The sequence below is a fragment of the Oncorhynchus keta genome, chromosome 28 (assembly GCF_023373465.1).
Source record: "Oncorhynchus keta strain PuntledgeMale-10-30-2019 chromosome 28, Oket_V2, whole genome shotgun sequence".
NCBI lineage: Eukaryota > Metazoa > Chordata > Actinopteri > Salmoniformes > Salmonidae > Oncorhynchus > Oncorhynchus keta.
Window position 1 is genome coordinate 25,200,659 of NC_068448.1, and position 17,868 is coordinate 25,218,526.

General features: G+C 42.8%; 2 protein-coding genes across 19 annotated transcripts in view; both read right to left on the bottom strand.

The window, feature by feature from the left end:
- The window catches only part of LOC118360907 (6-phosphofructo-2-kinase/fructose-2,6-bisphosphatase 2-like), a 36,614-nt gene extending 31,993 nt beyond the window's left edge, over positions 1-4,621 (bottom strand). For 12 of the 16 annotated variants that reach the window (XR_008085461.1, XR_008085462.1, XR_008085460.1 and 9 more), the window contains exons 1-4: positions 4,456-4,620; positions 2,492-2,806; positions 1,304-1,429; positions 232-328 (exon numbers count right to left, since the gene is read on the bottom strand). Coding sequence is in view for 6 of the 16 variants with exons in the window: in XM_035740459.2 (XP_035596352.1) it covers positions 232-328; positions 1,304-1,429; positions 2,492-2,588 (320 nt within the window). In the remaining 10 variants the exon portion in view is untranslated. Of the gene's footprint in view, positions 1-231; positions 329-1,303; positions 1,430-2,491; positions 2,807-4,455 lie in introns of all 16 variants that reach the window. The other 4 variants (XM_035740460.2, XM_035740462.2, XM_035740461.2 and 1 more) reach the window with 4 other exon arrangements.
- Positions 4,622-5,831: 1,210 nt separating this feature from the next.
- LOC118360906 (disks large-associated protein 4-like) overlaps positions 5,832-17,868 on the bottom strand; it is a 117,868-nt gene continuing 105,831 nt past the window's right edge. For all 3 annotated transcript variants that reach the window (XM_035740457.2, XM_035740456.2, XM_035740458.2), the window contains 6 exons: positions 14,373-14,815; positions 14,157-14,248; positions 10,492-10,937; positions 9,582-9,673; positions 9,130-9,273; positions 5,832-8,582 (listed from right to left, as the gene is read on the bottom strand). In XM_035740457.2, coding sequence (XP_035596350.1) covers positions 8,364-8,582; positions 9,130-9,273; positions 9,582-9,673; positions 10,492-10,937; positions 14,157-14,248; positions 14,373-14,815 — 1,436 coding nt within the window. In that variant the 3' untranslated portion in view covers positions 5,832-8,363. The remainder of the gene's footprint in view (positions 8,583-9,129; positions 9,274-9,581; positions 9,674-10,491; positions 10,938-14,156; positions 14,249-14,372; positions 14,816-17,868) is intronic.

Below are 17,868 nucleotides of genomic sequence, written 5' to 3' on the forward strand. Positions count from 1 at the left end.
TAACAATGCGCACTACTTAAAACGTAATTACATTAATTGTTTATATCTAGTCGGGGCCTTGTAAACCTCCGCAGGTTTTGTAAATACAGAAAACACCTGCCTGGGGCTGTGGAAAACATGGAGGCCATATTCTAGAAAAAAAAGGGTTACTGCAATACTGTTTAACTCATCAAAACAACCAAATTATTCTGCCACAGGTTCAAAAACACAGAGGGGAGGAGGAGCACTCACTTCCTGATTTCCATGGCCTCCTCGTTGTCATGTCTGAAGAAGTCATAGGATTTGTAGGCTTTTACAGCCTCTCGCCTGTAGACCCCCAGGTTGAACACTGCAACACAATACAGGACCATCATCATAAGCCTCAGGTGATGAAAGGCACGACATGTTCTTGTAAGTCACGTGACATTCTACTGAACAGTGGAAGGAAGACAAACAGGTTCTGCAGCATTGCACTTCAATGACATCCTCCACTATAAATATTTCTACACAAAATAAATCCTTTGTTAGTGGTCTACACAAAGGAATTATTTTACACATCGTATAGAGCAGTGGTTCCCAAACTGTTTATTTTTTAACAGTGACACACCTTGATGGGATAACAAAAATCTTGTGGCACACTTAAAATGTCCCTATTAATGTATTTAGTGGTCATGACCTCCATCTCATCTGATGCACACTGTAAATGATCAATTTCCCTTAAAAAATTATAGGTTAGGGTTTCTTTGAAGCATTTTCATAGTTCCTTACTCATGATTCATTTGTGTGTATCCCTTTAAGAGCATTAAATAGGTCTTTAGGTTTAAACGGTTTGGGATAGATAGACAAGCTGTTTTCTGCATTTTAAAGGTGCAACCACGGACATAAAGCTATGCTCCGTTTGTTTCTATGCAAGAGGCTATGGTAAAATTAAGCCTAGTCCGACTTGCCTGTGCTAATGGTTCTCTCAGGCGAAGTAAAAATTATACAAATGACTTTGCTCATGATGCACGCTCCTCAAACTATACAAATGTATAAGCCTGTAACAGCCTGAGCGTACAGGCCTTGAAAGAACGATACAGATGTACTATTTGAGTGACACTGGTGCCCCCAATTCAAAAATCCATGTTCATTCCACAGGTCACACTTCTGAGTGTTTGAAACTGGAAAGTTCCTCACGGCACACCGGTTGAAAACCACTGGTATAGAGGATTATGATTGGATTGAATAGTGACATGAAGAATGAGGCAGGTGTCGCTTCAATGCATATCTTCCAGTTGGAAGGTTCTGGAACAAAATTTAAATACAGTGATGCCTTTATACTAACCCTTGGTTGGCACTCCTATCCAGTTGAGGTAGCGGGTTAGCTTCTTGGACATGTAGGTTTTCCCTCTGGCAGGAAGACCAATCATGACAATCACAGTGGGGGAGTTGGTCATATAAGAGGCCCATGCTGTTCACAAAGACACATCACTCACAACCAAACTACTTACTTTGAAATACCATTAGAATGTAGGCCAAGGTATAAACAAGAAGTCCATCTTTAAAAATGAAAGTCAAACAGTTTATCCATTTTCAGTTATTCCTGTCCCCCCCCATTCAGATGTTATCACTAGTAGCTGCTTAGCAACTGACTGTGCACAGACACTGTTACATCCTTGCCCAGAAAAGTACAAATATAGCCTGGTGTTGTGAGGGATATTGTCTCTCTTCTTTAGTATGTTACTGTAGATTCAAGAAAGCCCACCAACACCTATCCTCAGTCCATTGCAAACAAACCCTTGCCATGCTTAACAAGGCCATGCATGACGGTCACATGTTACATTTCTAGAACCAGCAAGGCGGTTTAAAAATCTAGATGTTATCGAACAGCCAGTGAATATGTTTGTGTGAGTATGAAGTATGAGTCTCCAGATTGCGCAGAATGGACTGGAAAGTTAATGCCAGACTTGTTTAACTGGGGATGACATTTTGTTTTTGCCAAAACACACTCACTGGTGACAAAATACATCACATATAATCTACAGGTAACTGCCAAAATAAAGGAAACACTTGAGTAAATGAGGGATAAAGTGTATTGAAAGCAGGTGCTTCCACACATGCTTAGGGCCATGTATAAAAATGCCCATTTGCCCATTATTTTGGCTACCATGGAGAGAAGAGATATTAGTGACTTTGAAAGAGGGTTCCCAAAGGAACCTTTTGAAAGCCAGCGAGACAAAAGAATAGGACTGATTACTATCTAAAAAAGGGCACTTCGTGTTCATTTCTAAATGTAAAATTTGCACAGCAGCCCAAGACCAATTCAATGCACTTAATCAACACAATTGCATTATTTCGTGACAAAAAAAAGGTCTGAATGGTTCTGCATTTAGAGGAAGACAGCTTACAATGAATACCCAAAGATCAGATTGATGCATCTGGCAATGAGTTAACATTTAACCTAATTGGTTTAACACAGGAAAAGGACCAGACTAGAACATGATACTGGAAGACCCAGACACACAGTACTTACAGCATTTCTTATGTACTTCATTGGCCCTGAGCTCTGTCCGCTTTCCCTCTGTTGAGGTTTCCAGCTCTGCAGTGCCTTTCTGCTGGCTGACAGCCATGATGCTAGTAGAAATTGAACACTGTCACTGTGGGACCACCCATATGTGAAATGTATGCACGGATGAGTGGCTTTGGATAAAAGCGTCTGCTAAATGGCATATATATTATACTATTGTGCTGTCCAATGACTGGTTCTGTCACAGCTGGGTTGCCTGGCTGAGGACGCTCTGGGACTGGGAGGTCAGGTCACTAGCTGAGTGAGGTCATCATCATCTCTCTGCAGAGGATTTTACAGATATTCGATGTTGAAGGTTTTACTTTTTAAAACAATGGTACACTGGGAGACTACAATACGCTTCAGTAACGTACAGAGATGACAACACTTGGCTGACAAGGCTTGTAAAAGATCAATAACGTTTAACATCTCAAACTTCTAGGCTAAATCAAATTACTTGAGAAATCCCTGCATCAGCGTCTAGCTAACTAGTTGTTTAGTTCATCTTCCCACATTCATTTGTTGACTTTCAATCATAGCTAACTAGCTGAGTAGATATACACTACATGGTCAAAAGTATATGGACACCCCTTCAAATTAGTGGATTCGGCAATTTCAGCCAAACCCCTTGCTGACAGGTGTATGAAATTGAGCACACCTCCATGCAAACTCCATATACAAACATTGGCAGTAGAATGGCCTTACTGAAAAGCTCATCGACTTTCAACATGGCAGCGTCATAGGATGACACATTCCCATCAAGTCAGTTCATCAAATTTCTGCCCTGCTCGAGCTTCCCCGATCAACTGTAAGTGCTGTTATTGTGAAGTTGAAAAACATCTAAGAGCAACAACGGCTCAGCCGTGAAGTGGTAGGCCACACAAGCTCACACAAAAGGACTGTCGAGTGCAGAATTAATAAAACAAAATGAATTGCCTCTGGAAGCAAAGTCAACACAATAACTGTTCGCAGGGAGATTCATGAAATGGGTTTCCATTGCCGAGCAGCCACACACAAGCCTAAGACCACCATGCGCAATGCTGGCTGTTGGCTGGAGTGGTGTAAAGCTCGCCGTCATTGGACTCTAGAGCAGTGGAAACACGTTCTCTGTCAGTCCGACAGAATCTGGGTTTGGCGGATGCAAACCCTACTTACCCCAATGCACAGTGGCAACTGTAAAGTTTGGTGGAGGAGGAATAATGGTCTGGGGCTGTTTTTCATGGTTCAGGCTAGGCCCCTTAGCTCCGGTGAAGGGAAATCTTAACACTACAGCATACAATTACATTTTAGACAATTCTGTTGGTGTGCTTCCAACTTTGTGGCTACAGCTTGGGGAAGGCCCTTTCCCGTTTCAGCATAACAATGCCCTGTGCACAAAGCGAGGTCCATACAGAAATAGTTTGTTGAGATCGGTGTGGAAGAACTTGACTGGCCTGCACAGAGCCCTGACCTCAACCCAATCGAACACCTTCGGGATGAGTTGGAACACCGACTGCGAGTGCCCGACCACACTAATGCTCTTGTTGCTGAATGAAAGCAAGTCCCTGCAACAATGTTCCAACATCTAGTAGAAAGCCTTCCCAGAAGAGTAGAGGATGTTACAGCAGCATGATTTTTAAAAAATGAGATGTTCGACAAGCAGGTGTCCACCCACATACCTTTGACCATGTAGTGTATTTCACAAGCAGTTTAGCTAGCTAGTTGACGTCAGCTTTAGCACTGTAACAGTAGGCATATAGGCTATGTAGCTAATGTTAGCTAGCTAAGCATGTTGAATCCCACTTTACATCTGAAGAAAGTGACCGGTTGGTTTATTTTTTTACATGTCCATAGCTATGACTTGTTTTATACAATAACTTGAGGACTTTATTTTCACTGCAACAACATAGCGATTCACCTACGCAAGGCAGATAGTATTCAGCAGCACTTACCAAAATGACGATAGACAAGTCCACACAAATGTAGCTCTCTTTGGCGAGTCACTTTTGATTCAGTACAGTATTTAATCAGTTCGTTCCGAGGTGTTCCTCATCCTCTTAATGTTTGGCTCCTCCCGGCGTCCGCAGGAAACGAATCAATATGCGCGCTGACAATGCACACACGAGTAATATGATATTATGGTCTCCATTTAGGAATGAGAAAAGCTCTGTTTTATGTCACACACACATTTTATTGGTATATCTAAAAAATAAAAGAAAATAGCCTTTCATTTTCTAGTTGGTCTACGGTCAGTTAGGCCTACCATCTTGAAGCCAGTAGGGGGAGCGCTATGATACGTTTCGATATTCATTTAGTTACTGTACATTGTTTTGCTTACTCAACTGTATTCACACACTGAAAACGAATAGGACATTTTACTGGTAATTACAATTCTTTATTCTTTCAAAATAACTAGTATACCATAACATATGAACAACCCCGTATTAGTAGAATATGTGCTTGATTTGTAAAATAATGACAGGTAGTTTCTTAATGGCCCTCTGTCTAATTTGTTTATGCATGTTTCACTATTTGCATCTCTCAAAGAGGAGTTGGCCAATGGGGATGGTGTAATCACCTGTGACAAGTCTAAGGAGGTATATCTACAGTCAGATAAGTGATATTTTCTACTACCATAGAAAAGTTCATCAGGTAATTTATTTAGTGTCCCATCATTACCCCAAAAGTGATGCATGGCAAAATGTTTTTGACATTATTGATACAATCCAGACCATTAGTTCAAAAAAATCCAAGCCAGATGGCTGAAGTGTTTTGTAGTGTCCAAAGTCACTGTCTCAACAGGGTATATGACATCAGGGGTTGCCCCTTCATATGCCCATTATAGCCCTTTATAACACAAAACACACTGTATACAAACTGCCTGAATATCCCTGATCAGGCCATTTTCTCCTGAAGGTTCCATTCTTCCAGGCTCTTGATTCTGAAGGAAACTATGTTCTAATCTAGGTTCAGATCTAGATTATATGCTATGCCAGTGTCATGCAGAGACCAGTCTAACACTTCTGTGGTTGAAGAGAACATGAAATCTGAGACCAATTCACCAACCCTAAATGACATGAGACTGAATACAGACTAGTCTCCATCCCCAGACAGACAACAAATTGTGATTGGTGCTATGATCTCAGTAGGATCTTTGCAGGACTCTTGTTCTAAGCTATGAGGAAGGCCATTCAAAAGAGATATAACCTTAAAACATGAGCTAACATACAGCTAAATATCATTGAAGACAGCGATTTTATCTGTAATATTAACATCTCAGCTAATATTACATATAGCAATGAGTAGAATAATGTTGGTGACAAGGAGATGTAACAAAGGGATGTTTAATGATTTCTTTGGACAATGAAATGTACACGTCCGTATGATGTTTTACAAATAAACAATAATTAACATACTGGTGCCCCTGCATCAGCTGCTTTCCCAGTTCTACTAATTGCCATATTTGACATTAATGAGATAAAAATACAAAACTGACTGTGGATCACACGAGCACTTTGAGGGCAGCCTTGTTGTGGCACAGGTGTTAGCCATTTAGGAGGAGAGCCAGCTCTTCAAGGGGACAAGTTGCATTGAGATCCTGAAATTGCAGATCTTTATCAAAATTCCAAATCAATCCCTCGCATAACTTTGCGCAAAAACGTAATCGCGGCACTTTGCCTTCTGATCAGAGGTTCTTTGCTTCTGACAGTGTGGGTGGATTTTCTCCATTCCTATCCAATCATTTCAGATCTAACAGGAGTGCCTAGGCGAGAGGGTTGATTTGGAATTCAGCGAATGAGTGGAACATGGCGAATCATGAGAAAAAGAAATGTGAAAGCTGAAAGCTCATATACACATGTATGCTGTAGCGTGATAGTGTGAATACACCTCTTTTTCAGTGATGCTGACATGTTTCTTTAGGAAGGCATTCAAACTCCACACCATCTCAGTACAATCCTATACAGCACCATCAATTCTTTCAAAATCCAGAAAAATACCAATATAACCTGTGGCACAGGTCAAAACAGTCTAGTGTGTTTTGGCTGACTGCATGGTCAATTCAAACCAGTCACAGAAAATGTCTCATACAAAATGTTTTTTAAAATTATCTCCACAATGTGCCTCTATCTGTACACAGGAATAAGAGGTCAAACTGCCAGCCAGACACCATAATAAGAGTACATTAATTCAGCTTGAGCATAGTCTGAAATATTTAGGTTCTTAGACCTTTTCAATGCACAGATAAGTGATACATAGGAAATGCATTTCTTAGTTTATAATGTATGCTATGTTGTCATTCTTTTGGATCATTATTAATTTGACAGTTGGTGTTAAGTCTTTGACCAATGAAGTAGTGGTTATTAATGGTGTAAGACGACCAAAGCGCTGTTATGGTTCGTTCGACTGTTGGCTTGTTAAGTGACTGAGGGCTCACCTGGAGAAAACAGCTCATAGTCTAAGCATTAGACAGGAGGAAGAAGAATAGTTGAAGCTCCTCATGGGACATTGTAAGACAAGGTAGACTCATCACATATTGTTTGACTTTCACCTATCACTTCAGATCTGAGAACACTGAAAGTTTAGGGGCTAGGGGTTGTTGCTTTTTGACTGGGCATCGGAATCATTTTTACATTGCTAGTTCAAACTTGCCATTTTACTTATTGCTTATACGAGTTATCTCCCAACACCACTGGCAGAGCTCTGGCATATGCCGCTGAAAATAAACCAGTCTTGGTAATCAGGAAAAAAGGAGAGCTTATAGTTGATTCCACTTTATGATTCAAATGTACTGGAGGTTGAGTAGGAAACAGGGAATGTTGTAATTAAGTGGTGCACAATACCTCATGGTCCTCTGCAACAAATATGGGTAAAGTAACCAGGTAAACAAGTGGCATAACAGGTGCAGTTATCAAGTAATTTTCAATGCATGTTACATTCCTACCTTAGCGCACATCAACTGGGCCTGGTAATCTCTCTTCTCCCCTCAACAGGGCATAGAAGATGTAAAACATGAGTCTGCACAGACACCGACAGACAGCATATTGCGTGTTTATGAGAGAGAGAATGATTGCATCATGTGCGAACATCATCACGACAGTACATGTACTTGGTCTATAGAAAAACTACCATAGTACTGAACACTGGACCTTGTCTAACAAACAATCTGGTAAAGAACATTTACAAAACTATTATGGTAACCAGTTTGAGATAGATAGAATGCTACGGTCTTCCTTAGTACACGATAACACCATCTGCTATAGATTCCATACAGAGTAAAGCTTATCGTCCACAACCAACGGAGTGGCAGCCTAATACAAAGAGAAAATAGGAAGACTGTGTGGACAGTGAATGAGTACACCTGTGTGTATCCTGAGTGTGTGTGGTAAACGATAGAGGCTGCCTGGACTAGCCCAGCCCAGCTCGCAGACTCAGAAGTGAGGGGATGGGAAGAGAGTAAACTTCTGGGATACCAAGATTCTTCAGCTGACAAGGAATAAGGATGTCCTTTTATCCAAGATGCACATTTAAGACAGTCTTGATGCATTTCAGGAGGAGATAATAATAATATTAATAGTAATAACAATAGTATTAAATGTCTGTTGAGGTCTCCATCTCCATGGCAGCCAGGAAGGAAGTGGTTTTGCATTGTTCTGTATTTTTTAGCATGCCTGTGCTCTCCTGGGTTCTACTCTGATTGTATGCTGCACTGCCATTAGGGGACCAGGCTCTGTACCCCGGGGTGTGTCTAGTGCATGTGTGAGGCTGTTCCTTCATGGGGAGCAGTGTGTGTGTGAGTGTATATGTGGGTGAGAGAGGCTGTTCCTTCATGGGGGAGCAGAGTGCCGGTGGCGGTCTGTTCTCAGAGGCGTGTCTGGGCCTCGGGGACGTAAATCTCAATGCTGTCTGAGCTTTCCGTGGCAGAGTTCTGTCGTACCGACGCCGCGCGTTTGGCCGCCATCAGGCGTTTTCTGGCCTCCTGCCGCTGCTTGTCCACCACTGAGTCCACGCTCCGGTCCTTCCCAGAGGTCAGCTTGGACGTCTTCTTTGGCACAGAGGGGGGAACAACCTTCCTCTCCACCTGAGGATGAGACAGAGATATTAGGATGAAGAGACAGAAAGAGATTAGGATGAAGAGACAAAGAGATTAGGATGAAGAGACAGAAAGAGATTAGGATGAAGAGACAGAAAGAGATTAGGATGAAGAGACAGAAAGAGATTAGGATGAAGAGACAGAAAGAGATTAGGATGAAGAGACAGAAAGAGATTAGGATGAAGAGACACAAAGAGATTAGGATGAAGAGACACAAAGAGATTAGGATGAAGAGACACAAAGAGATTAGGATGAAGAGACACAAAGAGATTAGGATGAAGAGACACAAAGAGATTAGGATGAAGAGACACAAAGAGATTAGGATGAAGAGACACAAAGAGATTAGGATGAAGAGACAAAGAGATTAGGATGAAGAGACATTGGAATTTTGGATTCAAACCCATTAAGAATATGTAGGATGTGTTTGTGCATAAAGTGTGTCTTTTTAAAAATTAAATAGAAAGCTGTTTGGATGATAATAATAGTAATAAGTCATCAGGACCTATCAAGGTGATATGTGGTGTGAGTCCAATACCTTCTTCTCTGGCAGCTGCCAGTTGTTGGCCTTGAGTTGCCAGAGCTCGTCAAACTTGACACTGATGTCCTCTACAGAGAGCTGCAGGAGGTCCCAGAACCCCGCCAGATCCTGGGCTGTGGGCCGAGGGTTGGCATTCACATTCTAACAGACAGGATGTGACAGGAAGGACAGTTCTAGTTGGCTTGTCTAGACACACAGACATTACAGAACATTATTCAGTCCTTTCCAGCCATGGCTCACTTTCAGAATACAGATTTAACATCAATATTAGCCATCCGTTACAGAGATGGATGTGTGTGCCTCATTGCTTAGAAGAAGTATGCCTCCATTTGGTATGTATGTATTTTGACACCAGGGGGAGCTCTGAACCAACTCAACCTGCTGAGACTTTAAAAGGTGCATTGAAATGTGCCAGGCTAAGAGGGCATTGTAGGGTTAGTACTACTCACCAGGTTCTCATCACAGAGTCCTCTGAACTGCTGGAACTTCTGGGCTATGAGGAGCTGGGCACTGCCCACTGCACTGCGGACCGTTCCCATCACTACACACAGAAAACAACAGCCAGTTAGCCATCACAACAACATGCAGGTTCTCTAAATGGGCACAGAGCGCAATATTTTTTAATGGCAATATAAAATGTCCTTAAAATTGTATGGTTATGTGGCATTTCTGACCTTTGTCCTTAATTACCATTGTCATTACAGCGTACAATTTACATTGCTGGTGACACACTTCATCCATAGAATAAATTACTAACCTTTATTCCCCCAAAAGTAATAAAAATGATTTTTTTATACACTTTTATTTCATTATTAACATTTGCATGAGTAAGATCATACAATACAGGTCTGCTGAGGAATAACCTGATGTGGGAGTCAATACTGTTCATTACACATTCAATAACTGCAATGCAGAGGTAGATTATCTACCTGCCTGACACAGAGGTAGATTATCTACCTGCCTGCCTGAGCCAGATCTTGGAGGATCAAAGAGTCTGTCTGCAGTAGTGCCATTAGACTGAAGGAGGTAATGAGCAGCGTTTGCCGTTAACTATTAGCATTAAATGAGCCTGTCCTGCCTTCTCCAATCTCCACAACAGACAGGAGCTTATATGGACTGTATTAGGGCTTCAGGGATGAGGACATCATCTCAATACCAATTCCACATGTCATAGAACTGACAAGGTATTCACTGATAGGAGATTGTATCTCTGTCTAATGTATAGAGGTCTCCTGTTTAGCGTGAGTATGATAGACTGTCTCTTACTCCATGAAAAACCTCTATGCCTATCAGAATGAGTAGTCTACGGTCTTGTATACATTTAGCTGGTTAGTGTGAGTATGGTGTACTGTGTCTTACCCTCCTCTGAGATGTCCTTGTCTTTGGTCTCCTGCTCCATCTGTTGACACCAGCCCTCCATACGTGCAGTCTCAGCCTGTAGTAGTTTGAGGAACCAGTTGCCATCCCGGAGGCAAGTGGGCGTGCCGGGCTGGGCTGCATCTCCCTGGACACTGCCATTGCCACTCTCCAAGCTGGGGTCTGGAGGGGGCAAGGAGGAGGGGTCCAGGGCCGGGTCCATTCTCTCTGGGAGGGAGGCAGAAACTCTCGCCGGGAGTGGGGCATGTTTGGGAGGATGCCATGCCATCGCGCTGTCCTCACCGTTGGAGGCAGTGAGGGCGGGATCTACCGGCTGGCTGTTGCAGTTGGCTCTACTGTTGTTTTCTGAGGGATGGGTGTCTTGTTGAGAGTCCTGAGGCTCTGTCTCTGTGTTCTGTCTGGAGGCCATGCTGCTGGCCCGGCTGAGTCTGGACGGACACACACAAATTAGTATTGGTGCAGTTCGGAGATCATTTACTGTGGATGTAATAAGGTTGACCTGACGACCACAAATCACTGCCCCAATCTCTGACTACTGTGGTCCAGAGATTACTGGAACACACTTTGTGTTAATACATAGACCAAGGACAGTTTTTATTCAGCCATTAGTGCTAGGTCAGACTTTCTCTCCCAACGACAGGCATACAGAAAGCCATCATTATGAAGTGGAGTTTGACTGATAGATCAAAGACATGAGTGCTGAGAGCACATCGCCTTTCTCTTTGCCTCTGCAGTAAAAGCAGAGACGGCATGATGAGAGGGTGACTGAGTAAGCATGCAGGAAAGCGAGAAAGATGAATCGAGAGAGTGAGGGGGAGAGAGAGGACAAGATTACAGCGTTCAGTGAGAGGGAGAACAGACGGAGTGGGCATACTGTCCAACCAATGTGATTAGGGAGAATTACTATGTACTAGGCTGTTTAAATGGCCAGTTCTTCACAGCACTCTGCCTCCTCCACTGTAGCCAAAACAACAAAGGCCACCGAAAGACAGAGAGACGCTACACTAATACTGTACTGCTGCCAGCGCGAGCTCAGAGTGACTGCTGAGTGACCTTGGTAACTGCCTGGACCAAACAGGCTGAAGCCATGCCAGGGCAGGAGGGGAGGGACTAAGGGAGGAAATAGGGATTAGAGGGTGTGGATGGATGAGTAACGGTTGAACACAGCAGGAGATGCACAAGCATGTGAAGCAGTTCAATTTAGAGATTGTGAAGGAAACATCAAGGTCTCCAATGTGAAAATGATAGGGATGTGCATCTTTCCCTTTCAAGACTATTCGATATGCATCTAGATACGTGGGCTCCGATATGATACAGGAACGGTAGGTTTTAGTTTGAAACGATTTGGTTTGATTAGATAACGAATCGATGCGTTTCGGTTGGATGCAATACGATCGTTATATAAACGCATTAATTTTCCATCCAAAATTCAAAGTTACTGCTGATGGAGCTCATGAGCTGGATCTGTCTGAGTGTGAGGGCTGTGACGATACCAGTATCGCAATATTCTTTCCATGGCAAAAATGAAAACACGAAGCGGCCCTAGTCAGTCCTTTAAGAACCTGCTGTATGTAAAATATTGTGTGCTGTAGCTTGGAAACAATGATGTTAAATCCTCTTCGTGTTTTGTTTCCTTGCCACAACAGTAACGAGTATCGCGATACTGGTAACATCCGGTCTAAGGCACTGCATCTCAGTGCTAGAGGCGCCACTACAGACACCCTGGTTTGAATTCAGGCTGTATCACAACCGGACGTGATTGGGAGTCCCATAGGGCAGTGCACAATTGGCCCAGTGTCGTCCGGGTTTGGCCGGTGTAGGCCGTCATTATAAATAAGAATTTGTTCTTAACTGACTTGCCTGGTTAAATAAAAAGTTACACTTATTTTTTTTAAACATTGAGGTTGGTTTGGTTTTGGTTCAATTATTTAAAATAAAAGTGGCAATCATTTGGGTTGAATGCTGTAACACAGAATAAAACAATTAATAAAAGTCCCATGATGCTACTGACTGTCCATTACTGCTTATCACTTACCCATCATTTATTCACATCACTTTTATAAAATATTTAAATTGTTTATATTTGTTTATTTGATGACTATCATTTCATTCCAAGTCATCATCTCATCTCTACAGATCTGCTGCCTATTCGGTCTGACAAAATAACTATTTTGTAGTTCTTCAAAGTAAATAAGGCATACTTTTATGGACTGCTGAATACCATCTATCAATCACAACAGCTGCTCTCTCTATATCCCCTCATGTTCATTCTTGTCTCTTCCGCAGCAGGCACAAAAGAAAGACCGGATAAGTAGATGCGCAATGGATTATCGTCATTGGAGTTCAAAAAATAAAATGTAACCTGATCCAAATCAAATCTATTGTAAGCGCCGCTCAGTAGGTATAGCCAGATGATAGTTAACTAGCTCACTAACAAGCTTGTGTCTGCAAAGTGGCACCAGAATTCAAATAAAAACACGTCTTGCCTTTTTCTAATTAATAAATCCGATGTGAATCCTGATAACTACAGTATCCTTAGCATTAAAAAAGTTAATAAATTATTCTACAATTACAAATCTCCCCAACTTCTGAATCACGCTTGTAAAGTCAGTAGACTATGCTTCGGAAGGGGGAGGGGCAGGTAACACACACACACAGAATTTCAGCTGGCTGGCAGACACTGGAATGCGTTTCTGAGTGAGAGAGGGCTTTGCCCAGTTCCCTCGCTTTAAAAATAACTGTTCTGTTCTGGAACAGTATAGATGACTTTCGTTCCTGGTTCTGTTTCTGGAAAAATGTCATTATGTTCCCAGTTCTGTTCCCTGAGTCGGTTCCAACCTCCAGTAGCTTATTTTTATTCCGGTAAAACAGTGCCTAGATAACAATAACCTTGCAAATTACACAGGTTGTCACTACTAATAAAGCCTAATACTGTATTATACAAGGCATTTTAGCATTTGAACAATGAAGGTGCCACGTAGATGTGCAATATCAGGAAAAGGCAGCCTACTTCGCGTCGGTCAGCGGGTGAAACTGGGCACAGTGCAGTTTGACTAGACTACTGATATTGCCTGGGGTTGTTCAGCATGCAAAATGACTTGTAGATCAATGACTGTCAATGCAGTTCGACACTAACAGAGGACGCATCAGTTGTCACCAGAAATGTGAGGTATTTTCAGAAGGTAGAAAGAACGTAATATGAGCAAAACATTTTAGGGAACCAACGATTCGTAATGTTTGAAATTGGGTTTCCTGACCGACGCATGCCTAGCATGCTAAATTTGCATTGGTTTGGTGTCTGTGGACCGCTGCACTTGCATCTTAAACATTTGAATCGGGACCGATGCGTATAGGTGAATCATTACATCCCTATAAAATGAGAAATGACTATTACGCAAGTGACTGAACAGCTGATTGAGATTTATTTTTTTTTAACTTTTATTTAACCAGGCAAGTCAGTTAAGAACATATTCTTATTTTCAATGACGGCCTGGGAACAGTGGGTTAACTGCCTGTTCAGGGGCAGAACGACAGATTTGTACCTTGTCAGCTCGGGGGTTTGATCTCGCAACCTTCCGGTTACTAGTCCAACCACTAGGCTACGCTGCCGCCCCAGATTATCTTGTGTTGATAAGGATTTGACTTACGGCCTGCCGTTCTCCACCTGCACTCCAATAGACTGGAACTTGGTCGAGGGGGGCGGTTGAACCTCTCTCTGGATTGGCTGAACGCAGTCCACCTAGGAGTCAACCATTACAACGAATTAGTCAGTCAATCTAAGCATCCTCCCAACAGATTACAGTGCATCACAGACATTAAAGCTGAACTAACAGTCAATTTAGAAAATTGATTCCTGGGCTCACCTGGATGCCGATAGACGAGAGCTTCCTCTTTGTGGGAACAGGCTCTGGAAGGGTTAGGGACTGATCTGGAGTGAGGCTGGGGCCTGGGTTTAGAGTGTCATTCTGGGGCTCAACCTGGGTGCCGGTACTTGTGGTGGTGCTGAAGAAGGGAAGTGGGAAGGAGTCTCTTGGGGCAGGGATGGGGGCTGCGACCCGGGGTTGAGAGCCCTTGGCCAGGCTGCCTGTACGCAGGCTGCAGAGGCTATCAGAGGAGTTGCTGCGTCCTGATTGGCTGTTGGCCTCACTGCGGTGGTCCTGTTGGTCCAGGTATGTGTCCTGGGCTGAATCTGTGCTGCTCTGCACCGTCACAGAGATGTGGGGCTTGGAGGTGGTGCGCGGTGGGACCGGTGGTGGGACCAGTGGTGGGCCCTTCTTACAGGAGCTGCTTACACACCTAGGGAGTGCTGGGAAAGAGGAAGGAAGTGCCATTAGTTGAAACCTGAACCAGGACAAAGCAGGAAGTTAATTAAAGTAGTGCCAACTGAACCACCACAACAGCTAAACTGAGTTGTAAAAGAACAGGGCAGATCAAAGACAGCCTGCTCTAAAGCAACTTCAAAAATACAATAAAAACAACCTAATTTTCCGAAACATATTTTCCCATGCCTAAACACACACACACACACACCTCCATGTTTCCTGTAAACCTGCTGTTTCAGTTCCATTGACGTCAGTCAATCTGTCCCTATGGGAGTCCCTTACCTGCCTAGTAGTGCCTACTGCCTACCCTCCCAATCGTCTTTCTCAAGGGACTATAAAGTGGGGAAAGTCAGACACATTCTGTGTCCAATGGAAATGTGCTATTCTTCATTATGGAAGTAGCAGCAGGATAGTTCAGGGAACCATTGATCATTGACTCCTGATAAACTGCACAGATAGATTGATTGGGTTGTTGAATGAATAGCATACATTTTTCTGCCATAGAAACCCTTGGTTTCAAAACTGTACACAAAAAAACCCAGTCCAAACTACTAAAAAAATGAAAAAACGCTTTCAGTGTAAACTTAAATGACTAAAATCAGATAAAGCATGTATAAAATATATTATACTATAAAAAAATTACAATAGTCTTTGAGAACTAACAATCACCAAAACAAAAGCTAGACAGTCAGGGGAATATAAAATTCCCAAGACAATTAATTTACCAGTATTGATTTTGATATTCAGTTTCAGCAAAAGAACACAGCATTAGCCATGGCAGAATGCATAGAACTTCAGGAAATTATCTTTAAAACTGCACAATTCTCTCAGCTCCATGGCAGAATGTAGAATTTCTGGAAATTTGCTCTAGAACTGCAACATTTTCTATCAGCTCATGGCAAAATGTGTAGAATTGCACAGACTTAACTTTAAAACTGCAAAAAAATGTATCTTGGCTCAATGGAGAAATTCAGAAAATTGCAGGAAAGTTGTGGGGGGGGGGCTCTAAAACTCTCAAATTCAACTGTGCCAACCGTGCCCATTGCCACGCCCCCTGCCAAACCCACCACCTAAGCCCCTTTTTGATCCAGAAAACCCCTGAATAAGCCTCCTCATTTCCCCTGGAGATACCAATAACACACTGACAATCAAACAATAACTCCCCGGGCTGATCTTACTGCAAACATTTCCAAGAGGAGTCAAAGAGGGAATTACCAGCAAGAGAAATAATAGGTCTGACACAAGAGCAGGGGATTTCACTCTAGCCTAGTGCTTGAGGGTGGACCTGGCCCCTGTTCTTGTCATCAGTGACTGATTGGAGGGTTACTGAATGAAACAGAGAGGTAATTACCATAATACAACTCAAAAGGGAACCCAGAAACTGGGTCAGGCAGGGCATATGCTGCTGCTAGATATAAAAATGCAAACTAAAGGAGAGGCTGGCCCTTTTGTAAGAAATAAGTTGCCATTTAAACTAGGGCTGGGAACTGCCAGGGACCCGATAGTTATGTGCCGACACAATACGTATTGCGATTCAATGGTCCAAACATATTGCTCACCATGTGTCCACTGAAGAGGGACAAGAGAGCCATGAGAACGAGTTGATCGGTCATGGAAATTAAAGTGCTGAAAACAAATTGGCTCCCTATTTAAAAGAAGACAGAGAACAAGCTGTGAAAGAAAAATACTGCCGTTTTGGTCAGGTTCCAAAAACGAGCGCAAAAATAATATGCCGACATTGTTAAAACGATCGTCAAAAATAATATCCCGATATGTAACCGTATCGATTTCCCCCCATCACTAATTTAAACAGTTGGCCGTGTGGCTTGGTGGGTTCAACGGATCCTGGAAAGAGAGAGGACTGACAGGGCTGCCTGGGAAAATGGGAGAGGAAAGGAAAATTACACTGGTCTGGTCCAGTTACAACATTCAAAGTCACATTGGCGTCAAGTATACTCCCACACATGACTAAACACACAGTCACAGGCTGTGAATGAAAAAAAAGTTTGTAGCACTATTACCGGAAACTGTAGGGAATAACCTACATACAAAAGCGTCTGCTAAATGGCATATATATATATATATATATATATATATATATATATATATATATATATATAAGAACAGGGTTATTAAACATCCTTCAAGATCCTTTGTTTATAGCAACAGGGAAGTGTAGACATGAGATCTGTCATCAACAAATGACAGGCTGCTCCATTTCATTTAACACTCAAATGTCACCAATGCACACAAACATGCCTGTGGAATCCAGTGGCCACAGAGAGAAGAGCTGTCTCACACGTTACTCTAACAGCAGCAACCGTCTCAGCCCTGGGCCTGGCGCCAGCCGAGGACAAAAGGACACCGTTATTCCCCGAGAACGGGACCCATTCCTCAAATGCCCAGCATAGACACACAAGAGTCCAACGAGTTAATTAATGTGGCGTGTTCGGTGTTGTCACGTTCTTCTTAGTACTACAAGCCTCTTGATCCCATGTCTACGTGGCTGGTACACATTCGCTCGTGTACCACACAAACACGTGTACACAGTCCAGACAGCCTACTCCCTCACCAAACAACTGACAGAGAAAAGGCCATCATCTGGCCATAATCCATCAGTAACATCAATGACAGAGGAAGTGCTGTTTTTAAGCACTAACGCTGTAGAACTACCTATTATTCATACTATTGGCAGAAAGGCTCTGTCCAGTCCTGCTGTGATTTGTATTACTGAACTATGCTTGCTCTGCCCTTCACCATGGGCTGTCTGCCCAGAGGTGATTATGGGGTAGATTAACTAAGCTGTCTGGAACCTCTTCTCCTGTGGGGCAGTGCCAACCCTACTACCCACCCACTGGTCTCATAGACAGCATCAGCTATCCAGGGCTGGCATCAGAAGGGACAAACATCAGAAAACACTGAGCACTTGGATATCTGATAACATGAGTATTGCTAGTGAATGAGTCTGTGAATCACACCTCTACTTTGCATTCGATGCAAAACCAGTCTGGCCTAGGATATGTTAATGCACATGAGG